The sequence below is a fragment of the Mchenga conophoros genome, linkage group LG18, assembly GCF_057382185.1.
Source record: "Mchenga conophoros isolate Kocher_MC1m ecotype Shallow Benthic linkage group LG18, M_conophoros_male_GT1.1, whole genome shotgun sequence".
NCBI lineage: Eukaryota > Metazoa > Chordata > Actinopteri > Cichliformes > Cichlidae > Mchenga > Mchenga conophoros.
Genome location: NC_140543.1, coordinates 26,488,282 through 26,512,319, shown reverse-complemented (window position 1 = coordinate 26,512,319; position 24,038 = coordinate 26,488,282). Strand labels below are relative to the sequence as shown.

Below are 24,038 nucleotides of genomic sequence, written 5' to 3'. Positions count from 1 at the left end.
GATGAACTGTCCATAAATGTTTGTACTCACCACATAAGTGGCTCCTTTAGTCATACTGGTTCTACAGCATTCTTCAGTCTGACTTACTGTATTTAACCATGTGGTCTGAAGAGAGGATTCAGTGTGCCGTGTGAGAGCAAAAGTGCAGTTTAATCAAGCGAATGCAAGAACCTGGGGCTTAGAGCTGATAGCTGAATACACAAACAGGAAAATTTAGCTGTGCAGTAACTGAAAGCCTGCGCTTAGATAAACAAAGGCTCTGTACCAACCTGATTAATATCACTGGTGTTTTTAATTACTAAAAACTTCTGATGCTATTTATGCTTTACAGCTTCCAATACTTCTCCTGGCTTAGTTCTACGTAGGGTGGCTCAAAATTTCTGCAGTCATAAATTTTTGACAAGACTCCTGACGTCCCTGGCTGAAATGCAGCCCCAAACCATGACACACCCTCCACTGTTTTACAGACGGCTGTAGACACCCACTGCCTTACCTCCCTCCTGGTCTCCTATACAAACTGATAATTTGAATGAAAATGTTCAAAATTAAATTCATCACTCCATAAAATTGTTGCCACTGACTTTTAATCCAGTTCTTATATATTTGTAAAATTTGGCATACCTCATCCTTTTGTTTCCCTCCCTTAAAAATGGCTTCTTGACAGCAACACCTGATCTTGATGAGCATTGTCATGTTTTTGTTGCATTATCTTATGTCTTAAGGACATGACTGTAGATCATGTTCAATGAGAGTTAAAAGCTCATTGAGAATAGTGTATGAAGATGTTCTGACTTGATGCAGCTGATTAGATGGTTTGTAATGATTTGTATAAACCACACGACTGGTCACACTTGGTTGTTTCATTGAACAGCAATGTATAGCAGTCTTTTCTAGCTCTTCCCCCTGTGAGGTAAACAATAACGGGAAGACAGACATATAGAAGACATCTTCATTTGCCAGAGAAGAAGTACACATGCAGCTAATTATAGTAATAGCAATAATCACTATGGCTAATTAAAATGCCTGGGCCCTTTATCGTGCACGCTGGCTCACTGGGACACTGAAATGTGAATGAAAATATGAAGCCATTCTCAGTGTTATATAACCGTGGTGCTTTCCCTGCTAACAAAACAAAGCACTGAAGAAAATAAAAGCTCAAACTGAAGTGTCAAAGACATGTAGACATGTCATGTCAAAGACATGTAGACATGTCATGTCAAAGACATGTAGACATGTCAAAGCTATACATTAGTTCTGAAGGCCAACAAAATCTCAGCATATTATCAGCAACGTTTTGGAAATCATGATGATTAAAGCTGCAGAAGAGAGAAATCTAGAAAAATAAACATCCCTCCTCCTGCAGCTTCCCCCGCTCTCTATTCTAATCCCATCTATGTGGGCTGAAAAAACACAATACTTTAAATTTAAATACTGCATTATCCCACCACTTCTTACTTCCTGTGAGAACAACTTTTTTTTCCACGACTCACCGGATCTCAGCCACAAGTCTGTGAATCTCCCGACATGAACTTAAGCCCAGCCCACAGGACGTGCAGGAATCTCGCTCCCTCTCACACTGAATTTACATCTGCTGCAAGGTTATTAATGTTTTTGTTTCAGATGTAGCCACAGACCTGCTGCTCACAATGTGGGTCACAAAAACAAGTCTGCTTACACATTTCATCCCAAAATTAAAGCACAGCCTCTCAAAGCATTACATATGTGGGAAACTGGAACTTTTCTATAACAAAAATGTTTCAGTGTTGCATTTACTGATCTACAGCTGTTTTTCTGCTACTCTGTCCTTCAAGAAACAACAATCGTCCTACAGGAAATACTGGCATCATTTGGACTCCATCTACAAATAGTCACATGATGTGTGGACTTAAAAACACCACAGTAGCCAGATTCATATTGAAACATATCAGCTTGTCAGGAACCAATTTTTATTAATATCATTAATAATGTGTCATCAGCATCATCAATGAAATGAGTTAGTCTGTTTAAAGCAGAATCAAGTGTGCATTCATTGCCCTTCTTTTCTTGATGAACACTTCAGTTCCACAAAGCGAGGAAGAAAAAGGAAGGGGAGGAGACGGAGGGTTTGTGGGTGTGTGTGTGGAAAATCGGTCAAAAGAGGGCAGGGACTGCAGTGAAGGAGGAAACGCAGGGAAAACGACGTCTGGCAGAGCAGGAATCTCCCCCTTCACTGGGATATGATTGGTTTTTCCCTTGTGCAAGAACAACAAAAACAAAATCAAAAAAGAAAGATCTTCAGAATGGTGCTCTAAAAAACAAAGATGACAGAGGAAAAGGGGAATTGCTTGCTGGGATGTGGTGTTGGCTGTTGATGTGTTGTTGGTATTTTTTCTTCTTCTTCTTTTTGTTCCATAAAGCCACGTTAGGATTTGATGCAGTCGTCGTCATCAGAGGTCTGGCTGCTGCTACTGGTTTCGGACTCGGAGCCCTCCTCGACGTGTGCCTCCGCCACACTCCTCCAGGGGGTGAAGTGGAGGGTCACACCCCGTGTCCTCGGGAGAACCCCATTCCTTTGAATGCCGTTCCTCTTCAGCTGGTCAAAACACAATCACGTCGTTTAATGTGTGAGACAGACTGAGTTGAGCTAGACGTAAGCAGAGTCAGCGTTTCCTCTGAGAGCTCACCTGTTCAGTTTTAGTCTGGAACTCTCTCAGCTCGTCCTCTGTCAGAGGCAGGAAGTTGTCATCATTTTCTGGGTACTCCTGCCAGCCCATGGCCTTCAGCAACCTAGATAAGCATAGTAATTTTCTGCTTAGCTGTCTGTGTGTTTTGGCCTGTGTGTATATATAAGGCTGTTAGCAGTGTCCTACCTGTGCTCTGCCTCCAGGGAGCTGGACAGGTGTTCGGTGTCTGAGTCACTCAGAGAGTAAGACAGACCATTCTCATGACAGCCTTCCTCGCTGTAGGCTTTGGGCTCTGGGGTGCTGCTTTCACCCTGCAATAATTATTTTCAAGTTTAGCCCCAGCTGTCCTTTATGTGCTGACAAAAAGCTCTTATCCAGCACCATAACATTACATTTCACACATGACTTCTATGTGCAGAGAATGCAGAGGCCATGATCGTGTTCCACATTCAGCAGCACATTCTCTTAAAGTGTATCTATTATGCTAGTCTCTAGCTCTACATTTTGATTGAGGTTTTAAATGATCTACAGTTAGGACCTGTGCAGGTCCCCTTCCCTAATAATCCCTTCATGTGATTGGCTGCCTATTGCCTGGCTTCTATAAACAACCCACGAGCTGTGAGGCACACTTCCTCGTATAAGGAACCATGACCATATACGGAATTTCATGCAGCTTGACACAAGCACAGAAGAGACGTAAAAAGAAGAAGCAGTGTGATGAATTTTGCTCTGGCCCTGTGTTTAGCTTAATGGGTCCCTTTTAATACTTTGGGGGGAAAAAAAACTAAATATCCAAACTGCTGCCTACCTCTCCTGATGTTCCTGGGCTGCTGCTTGTTGTCAGCTCTCCAGTGCCTTCGTCCTTCAGAGCTCTCAGGAACTCGCTCTTACGGTCTGGACCGCGACGCATCAACTTCAGCCGTGACGGAGCAATATCTATGGGAGGAGTCGTGCTTGAAGGGTGCTGCAGGTGTGAGCCGCAAATAGTCATGAAGTGACAGAAAAGGAGAAATAAAAGTTACTATTATTCTTTTTGTTACCTGAGACATCAGTGCAAGAGATCTAAACTATCTGTTCAACTGATTTCAAAGCATGGCAACAATGACACATCTGTAGTAATGGCAAAGCAAGACCTTCACAAAACTGCTTGCTTTTTATTGGGGTTGCTTCATCCTTCTTCTCACCTCTTTTGTAGTATTGTGCTGTGGTGCACTGACTGGGGTGCTGGGTTTGGCTGCAGAGACGGGGCTGGTGAAGACTGAATCTCGGCCTGGCATGTGAAGACCAGACTTTGTGATCTCTCTACCACTGGATTTCCACTGGGTGCTCTGGAAAAGAGGACATGAGAGTGTTTAAAAACTCTTTTACTGCAGGCTACCATGCACGCTGGCCAGTGCACCGGTGTTATCTCTATTATGCACATTTGCTTGATAAGCAATTCTTCTCTCGGAAATTGAATCAAGCAAGCCGTTAATTAACTCAAAACATCTCGACAGTCATACTTTGGTAGGGGCCACAGCCGGCTTTGGGACCAGGTTCTTGTAGACGCTGGAGCCTGTGATGGGAGCTTTGCTGCCGTTGGTTGGCAGGGCACCAGCAGTGGCAAACCCTGCAGAGAAGGCTGTGCTGGGATCCTCCTTGGAAATTTTTTTGATAACCAGCATTTTGGACACCATCTGTTTGCCACTCGGTGGATTTTCTGGAACATAATCAAGACAATCAAATTAAATCTTAGAGATGATGGTGCAAGGGAAAAAATCTTTTGTCTTTTTGAGCACAGAAATTGAGTCAGGGCGAAAAGCTTACCCCATACTCCAGCGTGGGGAGCGACTGCTCGTGTCTGAGCCCCAGGCTTTCCAGTTGTTTCAGGGTTGAGCGAAGGCTAAAAATAAAAATAAACAGGTGCCTACATTAAATATGTAATCTTTCAAATTTTGTAATTACAACTTATGTTTAAAGGCAATAATCTGAGTACAGACTATGAGGCATAACACTCATAAATCCTCTTCTGCTTCTATTACAAGGCAAATATTGAAAAGGAGAAAATGGTTCCAGTAGTTATCCCACTGTAATGTAACAGGAAAAACGGAGGTCAACTACTCACAAAGTCCTCCTCCACAAACTTCAGCTTGTCGTCCTTGCTGTCCTTGCGTTCCTCGTTGGGGAATTTGTCCGGGTACGAGGTGCCCTTGCGGGGATGGAAGTTACCATTGCGCTGCCGGTGCCCCCCCTGCCTGTCCCTGTCGCCTCCTCCCCGTTTGGGGTGGCGTCCCTGGTGGTGGTGGCTGTCCTGGGAACCCCGCGGAGCTCCATGCCAGCTGGGGGTTTCCTTCCAACATGAGGCCCCTGCCAGCCCACCGTGCCCTCCTTTAGCCACCCCCGAGTCCACTGAGTCATGTCTCAGAAGCAGAGAGGGCTGCTGCCATCCATCACCTCCAGAGAGAGACACATACAGTGGAAATAATGACTGTCTGACAAGCAATACCAATGAAATGTGACTTTGACAGCAAGGGTTTCCTCACAACCTTCACAAATAACATCTGAATGCCTTGAATCTTTAACACTATTTCTCTGTGACAGTAATAACCTCTGATGACTCACACTGTGTGCATGTATTTGGTATAAGCAGAGAATGGAGGGACGGCAAAGAAGAAACGCAGAAACTTTTTCCTGGGTGAAGAAATGATTCACCCAGGAAAACAACATCACAGAAAACTGAGATGAAACAGCTGAATAGGAATGTGAGACTCCACACCATCACTGAGATTCACAGAGAAGGTGAACCATCATTATAAAACTGGCATCACACCACATTTATTCTTAGTTCACACAAACGACTGGATGACAGCAGTAAGAGGGGACTGTACAAAAACAGATTTTCAGGGTGGAGGACACCAAATAACAGCCATATTCTACAGAGAAAGCAGAGAGGTGTGTGCGTGCGTGCGAAGGACGATACGGCACCAGCACCACCCATTTACAGCACTGTTATGACACCACTGCCTTCAACACTATAATCCAAGCACATCATATCATTATCCAAGATGGAGACCCAAACTGGATGCTCTTACATCAGAAGTTTATTTCCTGCTTAGATCTTCAGCTACACAAAATGCAAGACTCCAACTCTAGATCTTAAAAACTGGAACAAAAGAATCTAATTCATCTTTCTTTGAGTCTCCATAAAACCCTAACTGTCGATCACTGAGAACATAAAACAAGTAGTCAACGTCACTATCTTTATAATCGCACCTTAGCAGTTTTGAATACAAACCCCCCCCCCAAAAAAAACAATGTAGGTGGCAGCTGACTTAAATCTAAGGATGATTTTAAAGCCTTGACAGACACCTCCACTCCTCCTACATGGGTGTGTCAGCTTAAGAAGTCTGATTAGACTTCTTCTGCAGGCTGTGCTGACAGGTACAAAGTGCACTTGACTGATATCTCCCCCATTTCCTTATTGGTTGTCTTATACTGTCCTACTCACTCTTCATTCACAGCTAGCCGATTTTTTTTTTCTTAAGGGAATGTCCAACATGGCTTCATTCAGCTTTCACCTGACTAGATGTCTAAATCAGAGGGATCCAACCAAGACCCAATTCACCTAAAACTGTCAGACAACAGAAGTCATTACTGCTCATTAGATCATTGTTTTCATTTAATGACTGACCAGTTAAAAAACCCCAATGATAAACAGCCTAGCCAAGTTTTCCACATTCATAGAATTCCTTCAGTCTACTATTGTTATGTTGTAAATTAATATTTACAGATCACAACAGAAAGGCACAAAACTTTCAAATCTAGAATATTTGTAACTAAAAATTAAATCATACATAATTGTCCAGATCTAAAAATAATTTAAATTTCCACCCATTTAAAAAAAAGAAGAAAAAAAAGAAGAAGAAAAAAAGCATTTTTTGTAGAATTTGAGTCATGGCTTTACTGCAAACACTTGGCCACTGGGCAAGACTATACCTTTTAATGAGCCAGTACTGGCCCCCAGGCTTCATGTTTGACACTCCTGAGATTAACATGTACTGTAACTTATTAACAAAAAACTACAACAGTAACACAGTGTGTAAAGACCCAGAGGTTGTGTTTTAGCTACAGCTACACAAGATTGTAAGTGAGCTGTTTATACAGTGTGGCAATGCATTTAATTGGAACAGTGTGATATCTGAAAAAGGTATGACTATGTCATGCATTTTTCTCTCTTCAAAGCCATTCCTGAAAGAAAATACATCATATCTGTACAGTACAATATCCTGTTGTTATACTGTTCATTTTTTAAGCGTTTGTATTGTATAACAAACTGCAGAGGACCAGATCAGCCTGGAATCTGATGTGTGCAGAAATGGGAGAAGCATACGTCCCAGTACATTTGCATAAAGTCAGAGGGAAAGCAGAGGAGGAACACAGCAGAGAGTACTCAGGTTAAAATGTGCTGCATGATATGAAAGGCTTTAAACCACCTCTCTGCAACCTTTTTATTCTTACTGAGAAGTTTAAATACAAAAATGAATAGTAGGCTCCATTCACACTTCCCCTCATGCAGTAAAGCCCCCAGATAATAACAACAGGTTGAACTGTTACCTGTCGGAGGACGCAGGGAGCCATTGTTGAAAAAACCATCAGAAGAGTTGTGGCGGCGGCGGCTCACGGCAGTTCTGGCATCTTTGTGGGGTGGGAGATCACCTTGTTTCTCAAGGTTGGCAGCAGGGGACTGGAGGAGGAGAGAAAGAGAACAGTGTTAATCAAAGCTAATACGTAACAATGCCCAGAGAAAGTGGACAATAACGTAACAGGCCACTGCATAACTGTAACTGAAATTAGAGAATTTTTCACTACATTTTCCTACTTTATTTTTGTCCTGGCGAAGAGACTTAGATTAGCTTAATTCCCATCTGTACTTTTTTTTTCTCTCCTTCTCCCTCTAACTATGAGTCAATCTATTCTTGAGGAGAGAAAGTGGAGGAAAAAAAAAAGGAAGACAAAAATGAAACTACATAGAATCGTATAAAACTTTGTCATAAGAAATGTGCAAATGAGAAAACCTAAAAAAATCCAAGCAAACACTGCACACCCAGCTCTTGGTGGTAAATCCTGAAGGTTTAATAATACTGCCTAAAAGCGCTCCTCTTGATATGAATCATATCCTAGTCATCGGCTGAGGTTCAAAGATCAAATCAGATTGTGTTCTTCAAGCTTCATGGAGGACTTCTCAACTCAGACACACACAAAAAGAAGCTAAGAAAATGTAGCTTCAGCCTGTCTGGCGTATGCTGGCTAATCCCTTGACATAAATGACACCGAGGTGAAGTTGTGTGCAAGGTGGATAATAACTGTCTAGTATCTCGATTTCACAGAGACCAATGAGCTTGGCAACTGATTACACTAAGCTCCAATAAACCGCTCAAACATGTAAACTACATGCTGAAGATGCTGCTTGGTTTTTAGACTTGGGAATTAACCAGCTTATAAATGTTATTCAGTCAGCATTGTTTTCTTGTTGGCCACCACCTACTGCCGAATGGATAACATCACTTGGTTCAACAGTCAGTATTCATATCTCAGACCACCTCTTTAATTCAATGGTTTTGCATGTCCATGACGCTGATACTGTTATCACCGTTACTGCCCTGATACAGGAAAATATTAATTGCGTAGAAGAGGCTCTTACTTGTGCTGTGAAGACACCGAGAGACCACATCACATATTACTTAATGTGAGATATGACACAGGCTACTTCTATTTACACATCTAACATAACTGTTAGACAGCTGACTAGGCATCAATGTTGACCCGAAAAGGGATTTAAAGTGGCCTTATATGCCAGTCAGCAAAATTCAGGGGTAAAAATTTAATCAGCCTACAAAAAAAAAAAAAAAAAAATGACAGGCTGAAGAATAGAGTGGTAACAAAACACATTTGGTCATCACAAATTTCACTCAAGCAGCATGTGTTGCTATTCTGAAGACCTAGAACCAGTCCCTCCAGGAATCTGACTCCTCACCAGGACATTAAACATCAAACATGGCAAAAGTTTAAAATAAAATGAGATCAGTGAATGTAGGAGCAACACCTGTGAATCAAGAACATAGGTTTCGGAGTTTTCTATTAACTCTTTACTGACTGACTCTGGATTGATGTCAATGACAGCAGTCACCCCTCGTGGTCATAATGGTTTTATCATTTCCACATCCACAGGTATGCAACAGTCCTACTGGCTTTGAGTGAACTTATTTTTATCATCAGACAGTGAGTGTGAGGCTCGGCACAGACATCCACTGCTACACTACGCTACAATGCACCTTTCGGGCAGACTTCGAGAGGACTTTGAATAAAACTGCCTGAATCTTCAACAGAGCAGAGTCCCCGTTTAATACAGTCATCTTAGGGCCACAGCTCTGGCTATGATCACTGAAGCCCCAAAAACCTATTGTTCTGAACTCAGGTGTGCAAGAGGCAGCCAATCAGGAAAAAAAAAAAAAAAAAAGAAGAGTTGGATTAAAGACAGATTAAAGTTGGATTAAAGACAACATGCTGAAGAAAATTTCTATACATATATAGAGGGAAATGTTAGGATAATAGGTCCTCTTTAAAACCTAATGTGGTACCTTTAGTGGTTACTTGAAGTTGAAAAGGTTTTGATGACCCTCTACTGAACCATGTTCTGACTACACTTTCTGTCCCTAAGCACATTTCATTGCTGAGTGCACACACATGCACTCTCATACTCAGGTGCACAAACACTGTTAAAGGTGTTTGAGCATCAGTGAGAGATACACTTGGAATCTCCGTCTCTCTCTTTCTTTTCTGTTGTGAGTGCATAAAGTACAAACACACACCGATACGTACACCTACCTTGGCAGGCTGGGGTGTGGAGAAGTTAAGCCAGGCAGGGACAAAGTCATGCTGCGCCATTTAGGTCCAGTGTTTCCGGTCAGTGGATCGAGGCATCAAACCTCATGGCCAGGATCTACCAAAAGATTTTTTTTTAAATTCAGTGTGCAACTGAAAGCACAGAAACACGACTCTCTGATGTAGAATTAAATCCCATTTCTCTTTGATTGCATGTCATCCCTTTCATGTGTTTTGTCTAGCATCAGTTATCTAAAGTTAACTGCTTAAAGTTTTTCCACAAGAGAAGCCAAGGAGTCTTATTCTCAGCTGAAAACATGGATGTAAACATCTTGTGCAGAATAATATAGATATTATATTAAATATATAAGTGCTTGGCATGTTTTAATTCAAATAAAACAAACACACTACACTAGTTAACATCACGCTCATGCATGTTTGTCCTCATCGGCTGGGTGAAACTTTGACATTACCCCAGAGTCTGTGGCTCTGAAGTCCTCTGCCTCCTCTCTCGGTCCGGCTGGGCTCGGTTCCTCCTCAGGCCTGTTGGCACTGATCAGAGTGTGTGCACTGACAGATGGGAGGCAGCACACCAACAACAACCTCTCCACCTCCGCCAGGACAGCGCAGCCCCTTTCCCCAGAGGCAGATCCCTTCGTCCAGGGTGAAGCACTTGGAGATATGTCAAAAAACTGCAGGAACGATCTGGAATGGCAATCCAGAGAACTGGCCAAACAGGAAGCAGTTTTTGAAGTCCAAAGATAGGAGTCTATGCAGAACAGATTTTCTGTCTTGAACCAGAATCCAGTCAGTTCTAATGCCAGTCTTGTGCAATGAATTCAACTGATTCAAGTCCAAGCAACTTTTTTTCTTCTTTTTTCTCCAGATAGATTGAATTCCTCAATTTATTTGAACCATTTGCTCATAATCTCATGGTAAGACTTGAAACCTGATTAGACTTGATGCTGATTGGCAAAACAAATTGATTGACTAGTGATTTGTCCCAAATGGGAGGAAGAGCCAGGTTATTATTAATATAAAGAAACAGTCTGTGAAAGTCGTCTGCACTGAAGCATGGACAACGGTTTTTGAAGCAGTTCCACTTTGACACCAGGTGCGTGGAGAGAGACAGGTGTTGTCCTGCCACACTGTGTGCCAGTATGTTTTTTGTGTTGACTCACCTTTTACCGAATCATTTTAAGACCTACTCAAACACATTCAGAAAAGAAAAATTAATTGAGAGACAGTCTTTTATTGGCAATGGAGGTCACTGCAAACCACTGCTCACCTCATTAAAATGGTGAAAAGACTGTCTTTGTTTGGAGAAAATAACTCAAAGGTTCAAAGTCACATGACAATGAAGCCAGTGAAACCCTACGTTACATTGCCGACATAATAAGTTCTCGTTAGTGAAACGGTGAAGATGTTGAATGGTACATCATAATGCTGTTTCTAGCATTATATATTTTACTCCCATCAAATTATTTCAGGTTTTGACTGTAGCAGGAACAGTGTGGACCTCTGGTTTCATAGATATGCAAAATCAAAATTCAAAAGTTGAGATGGCTTTAGCAACAGCCAAACATGTCCAAAAAGAAATCCTCAAGTGATCAACTACTCTTTTTCCTCAGGAGAAAAAAGTGAAAGTTGAAAAGCCGCAACATCCAAAAAAAAATTGTCAAGTAGGTCTTTCCTTTCCTTTTTGAAAGTGCTTTTCCCCCCTCACACAGGAAGTTTCAGTGGAGATTTCAGATTTTCTTGCTTTATGGTTCACGGGTATTTGCACAGGACCTGCAATAAATTTTAAAAGAAAGAAAAAAAGAGGTTTGCATTAAAGCTCTGGGGGTCAAAAACACACAAAATACTTAAGAGTTACTTGCCAAATTAACTACACCTTTCACAAAGTGGACCTAGCATGCTTTTCATTGCTACAATAACAGATGTTCATATTAAACTTGGCAAACATTTCAAATAACGAGATCAGGCTGATCTTGCTTTCATAGACGGGTTTTAAACCCATAACAAGGCCATCTCAGGCACACAGCCACACAGTTCTTCTGGCTGTCAGGACAAAAGCCTCATCCATCTGCTGTTCAAACCCTTTGTTTGCAAGGTGAAGAAAATCAGAGATACGCCGGTTTAAAGGAAGGTGATATTAAAAGGGAGAGCAGTTTCACACAAAGGATGACCCGAGGGTTTCACCGAGGCTCAGTGTAAGTCATACAAGTTTTATTTTGATTGTGAATCATGCAAAGCATCTTTGGAAGAGTCCAGGAATAAAAAGTATGGATGTGGAAACAAACATAATAGGTCCAAATTACCTAACAATACAGATTGATATAAGAACCCAGCAGTACATATAACTTTATGAACTTTTGTTCAGCTTGTGTTCAAACTGTTTTTTTTTAAACGGTGCACTGTAGAAGTTAATTATTTCAGATGCTAAAATTTTAACTGTAAAACTGGGGTGATCAAATCATTAGAAAACACAGAGCAATAGGTCAATAATGCTGCAAAGTACTACGCCCAAAATAACTATAAGATTGTTTTTCTTCTAAGGCTCCTGAATTAATAAACTTCCCAGACAGAGTAGCTAAACGTAAACGATATTGTATGTCTAGAGCTGCATTACTGCAAATAGCTTCAGTTTGTGTCAGCCATTATCACACTATGAAAAACATTCCGCCCTCACTGATAAACTCCCAAATAACTTCCAATTCAAGAGAAATCAGCTCCAGAAAAAAGGACGCTTCTGACACTCAAAGACGTCTTGAGAGATGCAAGAGAGGAGAAAAAAAATCAATCAGGACTCTGTGATCTCAGATCCCTTTCAGGCTGAAAGCTGGCTCTTTTAAAAACAGTGTCGGCTTTTTTTAAGTGAAATATTTATACCAGTATAAAAATAACATGCACGCTATCTTCCTGTGCGCAGACTGCTGCGAATATTAATGGGCCCAATAGTGTCTGTAAATACGGCACGAAACTGAGGTGACAATCCCAAACACCATGTTCGTACATGCACGAAGGCATGGCTCAAAACCCAAACAACAAAAACCCCACAATATATATGCACCCTTGTTTCACTGATTCGGGCTTGATAGCGTGCACCCACTGAACTATTACGTAACAGTTCAACATCAATGAATTTACCACAGGCACGAGGTACAATGTGCAGCGCACACACTTCCTTCACTCTGAAACAACACTCCAATGAATGGCGGCGGCAAAAACACTTCTACCTTTGGAAAACACCCTGCATAACGCCTAAATGCGCTCAACTCACATGTACACAAACACACAAACAGCAGACCCACCTTAACACAGCATACACACACTTCAACTAAATGACTAGCTGAATGTTATGAAGTTAAAAGTTCATCGAAATAATTAAAGACGCTAAGCGGCCAACAAGTACCACACACAACAGCGCTGTCAGATCTGTCCTAACTCCACTGCTAGCTGACTCTGCCGAGATAACTCAGGTTAACGTTAGCATAGGAATTGTTAGCTAATAGCTAGCGCTATCTAGCCTGTTGGGAAGCCCGAGAAAATTGGTTGGTATTTGAAAGGAATTAGCAAGGCTAGAGGGCTTAGTCCAGTAAACACGGATTTAATACGCCTGCGGTAACTAGAACTGACTATTTAAGCAGTTGTCACGGACATACAATAGAGGTAAACAGACCTTGCTTCGTTGGAACAACACAGTTTCAAAATGGCTACCTTAGCAGCGGCAGCACACATTCATTAGCTTGCTAAGTGCTAGCGAGCTAACTTACAGTCTTTCCTACGATACCTTCCAATAAACAGGATAGTCGTAGATATATGTTGATTCAAATATACACTCACTCTGCAAAGACCAGTGACACTGCACTTTTTTGCAAATATAAACTGCTTTAATCGCAGGACTATCGATGTTTGTTTGGGTTTTCGGTGATCTTACCACTGGCGCTGGCACAGGGGGATTCGAACAGCCTCAACTGTGCTCCATTCACGATCTGTCGTGATTATGCAACTCACTGGGAGTCTAACGAGTTTTTCATCTCAGCAGGCTAAACAGTGCGGCTTCGATGTAATTGTTATAAACTCCGATAAATAAAATATACAAATGTCTAAAGATGCAACATTATGTTTCTTTGTTATTTTTCTAAATATTCAAAGAAAACGGCGATAATAGTAAACAATGTGGGATTTTGCAACCTTGAACGCAACATAATACCTCCCCGCCAAGGACAGCCAATCCAGTCGATATCAGAGTCAGTCTGGTTCCGCTAAAAATATTAAGAGACAGACATTTAATCGAGCGCCGATATCCTGACGGCAAGCAAACGACCTCTACTTTAGCATATGAAATATGAACTTTCTCACAATTTGTTATATGTTTTTGTGTTTTCGGTGGCCACTGAAAACTGTTCTCTGACTAACATTTATATGATAACGTTTAGGTAATTATAAATCCTGTGGTTTATAGGTTGTTACATTAGCACAGCCTTGTATTACATCAGGTTGAGGTTAATGCTAGCTGCACCAACGTTAGCTCAGGGTGTATCTCGTCACTGAAACTTCAGATTGCATGTGCTGTGTAAGTGTGATTCTTTTTCCACGCCGAATATGATTAGCTTCGTCTCTGGAAGACGTATTTTGTCTGGGGTAAGAATAGTAAAAGTTTTCATTTGATAAATATATCATGCCTACTAACGAATGCAATAATTCTCTAGGTGCCAACAGAATATTCATGATGTTCTGTGATTGTGCATGGTTTCAGGTTCCAGTATGGAGATGTCTTCAGCAAATAAACAGATTACCAAACTACAGCACAAAAACTGTGCTGCTTCACACTCGAGCCTCCTCTGTCTTTATGTCATTCAGACCATCTACCACCAGCAGACTGTTGAACATCAAACCTGTGAGCTGGCACACATCACATCTCTGCCACGAGGATTCCAGAGGCAAATCAGAGAGAAGTGACAGCAAAGAGGGTTTCAGTTTAAGAGCCCTCGCCAAGGCTCCCAAACCAGCTCTGTACCTGGGATTTTCTGGTCTCATCCCCTTTATTTCTGCCCCTTTTCTCATGGCTGCTACACAATCTTTCCACCCTGAAGTGGCATATGCTCAAGTGGTGTACGGAGCTTCTATAGTGTCGTTCCTGGGAGGTGCCCGTTGGGGGTTTGCCATCCCAGCTGGTAGTCCCGCACAGCCAGACTGGATGAATTTGGGTAACAGTGTGGTGCCGTCGCTTCTGGCCTGGCTGGCGTTGCTCTGCAGGGACAACATAGCTGAAGGAGCTCTAGTTGTTGTAATGGGACTGGGCCTGTCACTGCATTACGACCTGACTCTTCTGCCTGGCTACCCTGCCTGGTTCAAAGCCATGCGAACTGTTCTCACTCTGGTTGCCACCTTTTCTCTGGTGGCCACGTTGGTGCTTAAAAAGCTCTGTCCAGAGAAGAAGTTCATAGAGACTTAGAAGTGGTTTTAAGAGGATAGTTTGTCTCTTTAACTGCATGAACATAAGAATGGAAAACATCAGGTGAACATCTGCAGACAGTCGTTGTGGTGCTACAGTTGAATGAGCCAATTTTGCTCTTATGTAAATAATATATAATAATTTGAAAATAAATAGCAGTTGTTTCCTGGGTTGCAAAATATCTGGTGAAATTCCCTTCTCATGAGGAGTGAGTTAAATACCTAAATATAGCAAAGAACAAACAATGGGCTTAAGAATTCCTTTAACACATGCAGAATCATGCTCTTTGCTGCGCTAAACACAGGGGAAAAATACTCTTCTGGAACATGTGTTTAAACAGATTATTTAAACATCTCTTTTTTTATGGGAAAAGTTGAAATAATAAAAATCGAGCTTCAGGCAGCTTTTAGTCAAAACAGCTGTAGAAATTCATGTGCTTTTGTTTATAGGAGTTCTAACCTGCTGCCTCGGCTGTGTTAAACATTAATTATTTATCGGATTGTTGTTAATTTTAGCTGCTTCTCACCGGTCAGTCACATAAAGGTGTTCATTCTTCTTGCATTTAAAAATTTTAAGGTCACCAGCTACTTTATTAGGTACACCTGTTCTTTAATGTAGATATATACCGGTAATTAGCCAATCACATGGCAGGAATTAATTTAGGCCCGTGAAGTTCAAACTGAGAATCAGAATGGGGAAGAAAGGTGAACGTAGCATGGTTGTTAGTGCCAGACGGACTGATATGAGTAACCGCCAAGGTATCGAGATTTGTGTCTCTAAACGCACAGCATGCCAAACATTGAAGCAGATGCGTTACAAGAGAAGAAGACCACACCGAGTGGCACTCCTGTCAGCTGAAAACAGGAAACTGAAGTTCACATTTAGGTAGAAATGGCTGTCCATTAAACAGACACACTGGAGTTTTTATAGCAGAGTTGGAAGTAAGTGATCCCACATTTACAGTCTCAGTGTTTTGTAAACATCGGCTCCAAATAGATGAGCCACAATCCCAGTGAGACGTCCAGTGTAATTACAGCAAGTGTGACTGCTGTAGTTCGCTTGTTTGCACAATACAGAAGAAAACTTTCCTGCTTCAAACAGCTTTACATCCGTGCAACGAATCTAATAATACTAACATGGTCGTTCACAAATGAACCCAACACACCTACGTACCATCACCTAGGATATCGGGGAGTAATGTCCTCCTGCATGCTGGTGTTTGCACAGAACTATCAGAGGGGATTATTACATTTTAACTACACTGAAAAAGAAGGGAATAAGGTTTAAATGAAATAAAGCATACACATAACTGTTTTGCGATGTTTATTAAGTCTGAAAAGCAGCATTATCAGTGTGGTGTAGTATTGTGTTTTTGCAAAGGTTTAACTGTGCATGATAAAAAGAAGCTGTGCTGTGGCACCACTTCGGTCAGCTTGAAAACAAGAGGAAATGTGATGCTGTACCATAAAGATGCTGAACATATTTCTAAGCGATAGGCTGCACACCTCAACATCAGATAGTACAAATCTGAAATGATAAAGCAGTCTTTACTTGCTCGGAATGAAGTGTAAACAGCGATGGAGAGGCACTAGTAGAAACATATGTACATAAATAATCCAGTGGAATGAAAAGGAGCGCTCTGGCATGCTGTTCGAGTCCACAGAAATTTTTAAACTTAATGCAGCCATAGGTTTTATGTGGTTCTACTGTCAACTAGGCTCAAGGGCTCAGAGTGGTAATGCACCGCCCTCCAAAAATTCTTTAAAAGAAACTAAACAGTGCTTCATCACCCGCCAGCAGTTTTCTTAGTGCCCCACGGGACTTTCAAAAAACCCTCTGTGGTTCATCAAAAATAGAACTTCTATAAAAAATAATTGTCATCACCAAGATAGCTGTGCCTTCAAATATATTGTTCTAACGTTGTGACTGAATTGAAAATAAGGACACAGGAGAGTCATGTAACAGTAAAAAGAACATTTTGGCAGATTTCAGTACTAAATGTGCTTTCATGTTCATATTCATTGATTAATTTAAAAAAACAAAAAGGAGACATCCATGTATAAATACTATGACAACATATGAAAGGCTGTTTAAACCAAAACACACTTTTCTGTATGTCTCTTAAGGTGCAGCTTTTCTCCAGTTTATGCTGTGTTTGGTGAATGATTCAGGTGCAGGACATTCCCGTCTGTCAGAGCACAGCCAGCCCGCCGTCGCAGCGGCTGGTGATCATGTTGCCGACCTCGGTCCAGGTGTCCAGGTGAGGGTCGTAGATCTCCACGGAATCTACCGTTACGGGTGCGGAGAAGTCTCTGGTGGTTGCTCTTCCTCCAACCGCATACAGCAGCCCGTTTACTGCCGACACCGATACACCGGCGCGTGCCGTAGACATCGCAGCGACCTCCACCCATTTCTCCTGCGGACAGACGTTTGCAGACGTGAGGAGAACGTTGGAGCATCTGTTAAAATTTGTAAACAGATTATTTTGGCTCTTTACCTCCTCTGGGCAGTACTTCTCTACTGTCTCCAAAGCACCAAGAGCCTCGTTCCAGCCGCCCACAGCATATATGCAGTTATTGAGACATGCGACGCCCACGTAGGCCCGTCGAGTGGCCATGACGGGCAGGGCGCTCCATCGACGCGAGATGGGATCATACACCTCTGCTGAGCGCAGCTCCATCCCTTCGTCGCTGATCCCTCCGATCACGTAAATGAAGCCTGGGTAAAAACCATTGCGTTTAGAGCTGACCTCCAGAACTGAGGGTTCAGGTGGTGACGTGCAAAGAGAAATGTGAAAACAGTGCAAGTACTTCTCGTTATATTCTTTCTTCTGCATAACAAATCTGATTAAAGCTTTTACGCCTGATTATACAGATGCATTTATTTTGTTTAAATGTATTAAAGGGACGGACACACCTTGGAACTCACAACAGCCAAAGTAATAGCGGGGAACAGCCATGCTGCCAATGACCTCCCACTTGTTCTCCTCCGGGTCATATCGCTCCATGGTTTTTCCGATTTCAGAGCCAATCCAACCACCTGCAGAAGAACAGGAAAAACACGACTTAAAGTTTGTGCAGAAGAAAGTGTCACCACTTGTCGGTCATCTCACCACTTATTTGGGCAAATATTTTTGAAGCATTCTTTAAATACAATACATTTTTTGCATTCTACTGAGATTTACAAATCACTGCATGTTGTTTATGTTTATATTTTACGCAGCATCCCGGATTGTAAGAAAGCCCTTTCTCACTCTGCATTTGCAGACTGCCACATCTCTCTATTATGTTTGTGAGTGAAATTAAATCAGGCACATTTTCTCCTAAATACTCCCATGATGCCCGTTATGATTTAATTACACTTACTAAGCTATTTTATTGTCCTTTCACAATGTGGTATTGCACAACCTCAACTTCTGCAGCAAGAACTCGTGCATTTAAATTTTCACTTTCAGTGTTTTCTATTGTCTTCTAAGTTCTTAGAATTTCTTTAAACCACTAGGTGGTGTGTTCCAGTTCTAGTGTGACCCTTACCGAGTGCATACAGAGCTCCGTGGCAGGGGCAGACACCGACTCCGCATCGAGGGAAAGTCAGAGACGCCACGGCGGCCCACTGTTTCGTAACTGGGTCGTATCTCTCTGTGCAGTCAAAAATCATCGAGTCTTTTTCCCCTAGTAAGGAAAAGAAAAGACCATTTGTTGTCAGATTTCTACTCATTAAAGTTAATTCTCTATTTAAAGCAGAGCAAACTCCCAGCTCTCTCTCCCTCACCTCCCACCACATAGATCATGCCTTCCAGGACTGCGACTCCTAGCCCGCTGCGGGCCTGATGCAGTGACGACACGGTGGTCCAGTACTGGTTGAAGGTGTCAAAGCGTTCCACGCAGCTTAGCGCCCGGCTGTCACTCCAACGGCCGCCCTGCAGCCGAGTGTAGCCTCCTGACATGAGACAAGAAGAAAAGCTCCACCATCAGATCTGCTGCATTGCAAGACTAATTTAAATCTTGGGACCCTTTACTCCACCCCACTTAGACGTAACACAGCAAAGATACTAAACCTATGGCATAGAGGTATTTCCTGGCTTTTCTTCTGGGTCTCATCTTGGCTGGCTGTAGTTGACTGTACATCTTATTTTCTTTGGGGGACTTTGTGACTTCAGTGTATTCTCTCAGCAGAGTCTGCAGTGCCACCCGCAGGCTGAAGTCGGTAATACCTAAAAATGTAAGAAAAAATGAGGCTTTGAATCTCAGGAGTTACTTCAAATTTTCAAACAATGTATTAAACACACGACATTGAAAGTATTAAATGCAACAGGAGGAAGAATGTCACAAGTTTCCTACCTTCTATGTACTTGAACAGCCTCTGTGGGGAAAGCAGAGGGAAGCGGACTGGTTCCAACACCTCTACCACATGTTTTTTCCTCTTTGCCACGTCTTGGAGAACCCACTCCATGGCTGCTGTAAAAACCTGGTACTCATCCTCGATCCTCAGCTCCTCACTTTTTAAAAGTCTCACCAGCTGCTCTTTTGACAGGCCCCTGAACTCATCAGTGACACACACCTAGAGGGGAAGCGGTCGAGAGGGTCGATTTGTGAACGTTCGATGTGGAAACTACAGAAAGAGTTTAAGTAACATAAATGTTGTTGCTGATGGAAATTGATGATACTGTTTCATTTTAACAGAAAATAAAACACAGACTTGGTCTTTTGTGTGTACCTCTAGGAAGTGAACATGGATGTAGTTCTCAGTAAACTCCAGCATGTCCATGCAGGCGATCTGCTCCAGGAACTGAAAGATGCCCACACAGTTGGATGGGTCCATGTGACCCTTAAGAAACTCCCCACAGATGGACACCACCTCATTCAGCTGCAGCATGTCGGCTGCCACCATCAGTTCCTGAACATTCTCCACAGTGACGCTGATCACTCCTAAACAGAAAGAGAGCACATTTCCAACTAGGAAAAAAGAGACTGAGCAAATAAGTGCCTACATTTACATATCACTGTAAAAAATTAGTTATTAAAGAGCCCTGACAGATGGGTAAAAGCAGAAGGAAGGTAAAAAAAAGACATAGAAAACCAAACTGGAAGCCAAATTTAAATGAAATTTAAAATGTAATATAATAAAAGAGCAAAAACTGACATTAAAAAGATAAAAACCCCAAAAGGACCTGTTAGCAGAAATACAATCACCTTTACATTTAAGCCATGACTTTGTACAGCTATCTGTAGATCTAACGCTGCAAACTTTCTTGCAAAGGATCAACATTTCTGCTTTGTAACTCAGGGTCATACCCATATGTGTGCTTTACATGTGATCGGTAAAGTCTGTCAATGGACAGAAATCAGGATTGTTATGATGCAGTGTGAAGCCTAGCTGCTGGATTCTGAATCAGCTGCTGAAGAGAGATTGATGTTGGAAAGGAGGCAGGTGTGTTAGTCAGGACCAGAGAGAAGATACACACGAATGAGATTTTCCTAGTCTCCAAACACACTCCCAAATATCTGCTAACAGCCTTAATTAGTTAATTTGCATTTAACAGGTAACACTGCTGTCTTGAAGGGAAAGTATATCTGAGAGATTGGGAATGCTACAAAACAACACAAATATTCAAGAAGTTCAAGACGGGGATATCAGGGCTGATGCAAACCTGTGTATATGAACTCCAGCAAGATTTCAAAGACATCAGTGTCCACTCCAAGGATCTGCACTTCCTCTTTGTCTGCCTCCCTCATCCCACCAGCGAACAAGGCAGAGAAGTAGGGGCTGCTGGCAGCAAGCACTAGCCGGTGCACCTTGAAGACACGGCCGCCGACTTTAAGCCCCACGTCACAGAAGTCGGAGCGGAGGCGCATCTTGTTCATCTGGGCCAGGATGAGTCTGGCGTAGCGATCTGAAGCCAGCACAGCTTGCTCTAAACCCTGGGTTGCCATGGCAGCTGCACCAGGATTACGGCAGCATCCACTGGACGTCGACACAGAGATGGAGGACATGGCAGCGAAGGTACCTCTGCTTTACCATGGAGGCCAGTATCCTCAATCCTCCTCTCCTGTGAGGCTCGGGCCTGAAAAGCACAGCACACAAAACCAAAACACAGAGGCTCAGTGCATTGTTGTGTAACCAGCAACTTCTGATTTATCGGCTACCGGTGAAAGACAAATAAGAGTAAACCTCCCCTTCTTTGTGGTTCCACAGGAAAACATAACGAAGCATTAAAAAAAATAGTCGCCACTCATCCCACTGCTGTTATATGATCTGTAACACACACACCTGCCGGGCATGTTAGCCGTCTGGCAGCTCGCTAGGGTGCTTGTCAGTGATCATAGTCTGCACGACAGTACCAATACTCGACCAGTCCCTTTCCAGACGGAGAATTACTGACGGAAGTACAAAAAAATAAAAAAAATAAAAAAAAAATGCAGCGTTTATTTTGCATTTACTGGCAACTCACCCTTAAGTTTGCTGATGAGGATGCAGGCAACTTCCGTCAGCCTGCAGGCTGTCTATACGTTTTTCCTGGACCGACTGCATTGGTCTGAATCTCCAGACATAACTAATTGATCCACGAGAGGGGAAAAAATTAATTTCTTTTAATTTGCACCACTGATACCGACAAGTTTTTATCTTTGAGTCAATTTAAATTACACAAATATTTTTCTCTGTTATTTTAGTCTAATTATAATAATTAATTTAAACGTTATTACCAGTTTGCCCCAAATTCAGGTCAGGTTTGTATTAGCACTCACCGCCAGGTGGCAGTGTTGGCTTTGAAGGAGCGGCATGTCCTTGACAATAGGCCATAGCAACCTAACGTAAATTATCACAATATTCCTACATATTTGTCCCCCGGTACAGTGTTATTTTTTTAGGCTTTAAGCTCTTTCGGTTGAGCCCACTGTCAGACTCACTGGGCTGCCCAGTTTACTTTATCTTGGGATCAGATTAGTTTAAGTATTATGTTGGAAAACTGTTAGTACATACACTCTGGGACTCTGGGCCCTTTAACCGTGTCTGCTGAAAAAAAGTGCATCTGAACTACAGTTAAAAAAGCGAAAAAAAAACCGGTAACGATCACTGGGCTTACACACCTGAAATACAAGTCTCCTAACACCCATCACTCAACTAGTATTTCCAGCTCTTTCAACACCCTGTGATGCACAAGAGAGTATGTCGTGGCTGCAGCCAATTAAAAAGTCTAAAGTGCCAGCCTAGCCAGCTTTTGAGATCCACCCTCGGCTTGCTGGAACTCCCTCCCGTTGCCCTGCGCTGTTAAATTTCCAGTAGGTCAGGGTTCCCTATAGGGCCTCCACAGTAACCATTACCTTAGCTCAACAACTAGCTTATTAGACACAACTTAAACTGGCTCTGAGTAAACCAATAAGACAAAGCTAAAACCTGAAACTGAAGAAGCTTAGAAAACAAACAGCTCCATGTAACTTTAATTCTCTCCTTGAGTCTCTTTATCGTGCTATGACCTGTGAGGGATTTGTATATCCTAACTTAAAGTGGCTCTTTAAAAGTTTAAAAGTTCTCTGGTGTTGAAATACTGAATTGTCATTAAAGGTCATTTTCCTTGCCCGATTATTATTATTGTTATTTTTCTTTTACTGTGTAACATATTTATCCCAGTCAAATACTAATCATATAGTGTTCCATTTATCAGATAGGGCTCTTTGTCATCCTTCAGTGAGCTCTTTCTCCCTCTGTCACTTTCCACTTGGTGTGTTAGTCACATTATTTCATTTTTAGCAGTCGTGAGGTGATCTGTGCTACTTTGCAATTCAAGAGCCTCATTAGCGTTTCATTGACGTGTGACAGCAGCCTCCAACACAGATGGTACATGTTACATACATGCTCCCTGCACACTCAACATGCCCATCAGACATTCATAGAAAATCCAGGCTGAAGTTTAGACTCTTATATAAAATAATAATCATGAAAATGAATTGTGTGTGTGTGCGTGTGTGTGTGACAGAGGTGTATTTGTCGCATGAAAGTGTGCCTTTTGTTCTCCATCCTGCTGCCTGGGGAGGTGTCTCTTGTAAAACAGGTTTTAAGGTTTAAGGTGAGGTACTAAAATGAACTTGAATATGATGACATACTTCCTCTGGTTGAAAACTCTTACAGTGTGTGAAAATGCTCTTCTTTTTAAGTCCCTCTTTTTTCCCCCTCCAGAGTTTTTTGCTTGTCATCATTGTTTTCTCTGGTCATCCTGTCTCTCCGCTGCGGTGACTGTACCAAGAATTTCCCCATGTCGTGGGAGACAAAGTAAATAGTGCGAAGGTCATCCTATGGAAAGTGCTCACCATAATTGCCATTCCACTTTAAGTGCAGTGTGTCTGACTTTTTTCCCCCATCAGGGGCTCTATCCTTTTTTTTTCTTTTACCAAGAAAGAAAAACATTATGAAATGAAACTGACAGATTAAAGCTGCATATAGGAGTAAAGGGCTTCAGATTAAAAGCTTACCCGATAACACAAAACAAGGGATTTCCCTATGATGATGGGAGAATCTGTGTGATATTCTTCTAACTTGTAGCAGATACTTAATAGTGAACTTTCCTTCTTGCTGCAGTCTTTGTGTGTAACTCCTTCGTTCCTTTACCACCACCATCATCATCATCAGCCTTATGTTTTCAGACCAAGCAGTGTCTGTCAGTCTTGTGCCACTTTAGTTTTCTGGCCACGTGCCTTGCTGCTGCTTCTTGTTTTCTTCTTTTTTAATCTATTTGAGAGCTGAAGTACCACAATGAGATTGTCCAGCTTTAGAAACGATTCCCCCACCCCCACCTTCCCTTAAGAAATAGCACAACATAATATTGCATGAAGTAGGAGGAAGGAAAATCACCCCAACTGTCGCTGAGGGCGTCCTGCTCTACCTGTTTTAAAACTGGAGGGATCGCCCATCCCTGGTCTAAGGCGGTATCTGAAAATCTGATTTGGCTGTGGTTCTGGATCTTGATGGTTTGTCAACAAACAGCATTGTGTCTGATTGTGTCTCATCCCTGTGTCTGAGCTGGATCAGTGTCCGCTCCTGTTTCAGTGCGATCCGAG

General features: G+C 42.2%; 3 protein-coding genes across 9 annotated transcripts; 1 reads left to right on the top strand and 2 right to left on the bottom strand.

Annotated features, from left to right (window-relative positions):
• Positions 1 to 1,908: 1,908 nt before the first annotated feature.
• On the bottom strand, positions 1,909 to 13,594 carry gpbp1l1 (GC-rich promoter binding protein 1-like 1). 4 transcript variants are annotated; one of them, XM_085254041.1, is made up of 12 exons: positions 13,465 to 13,594; positions 9,998 to 11,315; positions 9,528 to 9,642; positions 7,257 to 7,386; positions 4,768 to 5,096; positions 4,470 to 4,545; positions 4,166 to 4,362; positions 3,848 to 3,991; positions 3,472 to 3,627; positions 2,850 to 2,974; positions 2,664 to 2,766; positions 1,909 to 2,572 (listed from the first exon to the last, which is right to left on the bottom strand). In XM_085254041.1, the coding sequence occupies exons 3-12, from the start codon at positions 9,585 to 9,587 to the stop codon at positions 2,402 to 2,404; spliced, it is 1,491 nt and encodes a 496-aa protein (XP_085110167.1). In that variant the 5' UTR covers positions 9,588 to 9,642; positions 9,998 to 11,315; positions 13,465 to 13,594; the 3' UTR covers positions 1,909 to 2,401. The 4 variants fall into 4 exon arrangements, with proteins under 4 accessions (XP_085110167.1, XP_085110166.1, XP_085110168.1 ...); XM_085254040.1 differs by having other exon boundaries at positions 13,371 to 13,497; XM_085254042.1 differs by lacking the exon at positions 13,465 to 13,594 and adding an exon at positions 13,301 to 13,446.
• A 223-nt stretch (positions 13,595 to 13,817) lies between these two features.
• Positions 13,818 to 16,302, top strand: LOC146553989 (transmembrane protein 69-like). Of its 2 annotated transcripts, none has more exons than XM_085254730.1 (2): positions 13,818 to 14,103; positions 14,287 to 16,302. In XM_085254730.1, the coding sequence occupies exons 1-2, from the start codon at positions 14,095 to 14,097 to the stop codon at positions 14,983 to 14,985; spliced, it is 708 nt and encodes a 235-aa protein (XP_085110856.1). In that variant the 5' UTR covers positions 13,818 to 14,094; the 3' UTR covers positions 14,986 to 16,302. The 2 variants fall into 2 exon arrangements, with proteins under 2 accessions (XP_085110856.1, XP_085110854.1); XM_085254728.1 differs by having other exon boundaries at positions 13,818 to 14,171.
• ipp (intracisternal A particle-promoted polypeptide) lies at positions 16,296 to 22,208 on the bottom strand. 3 transcript variants are annotated; one of them, XM_085254726.1, is made up of 11 exons: positions 22,074 to 22,208; positions 21,256 to 21,538; positions 20,636 to 21,049; positions 19,702 to 19,913; positions 19,326 to 19,545; positions 19,043 to 19,198; positions 18,757 to 18,924; positions 18,519 to 18,656; positions 17,902 to 18,024; positions 17,483 to 17,703; positions 16,296 to 17,401 (listed from the first exon to the last, which is right to left on the bottom strand). In XM_085254726.1, exons 3-11 carry the CDS (start codon positions 20,976 to 20,978, stop codon positions 17,177 to 17,179), a joined length of 1,806 nt encoding a protein of 601 aa, XP_085110852.1. In that variant the 5' UTR covers positions 20,979 to 21,049; positions 21,256 to 21,538; positions 22,074 to 22,208; the 3' UTR covers positions 16,296 to 17,176. The 3 variants fall into 3 exon arrangements, with proteins under 3 accessions (XP_085110852.1, XP_085110851.1, XP_085110853.1); XM_085254725.1 differs by having other exon boundaries at positions 21,437 to 21,538; XM_085254727.1 differs by lacking the exon at positions 21,256 to 21,538 and having other exon boundaries at positions 22,074 to 22,165.
• Between the last annotated feature and the right edge of the window lie 1,830 nt (positions 22,209 to 24,038).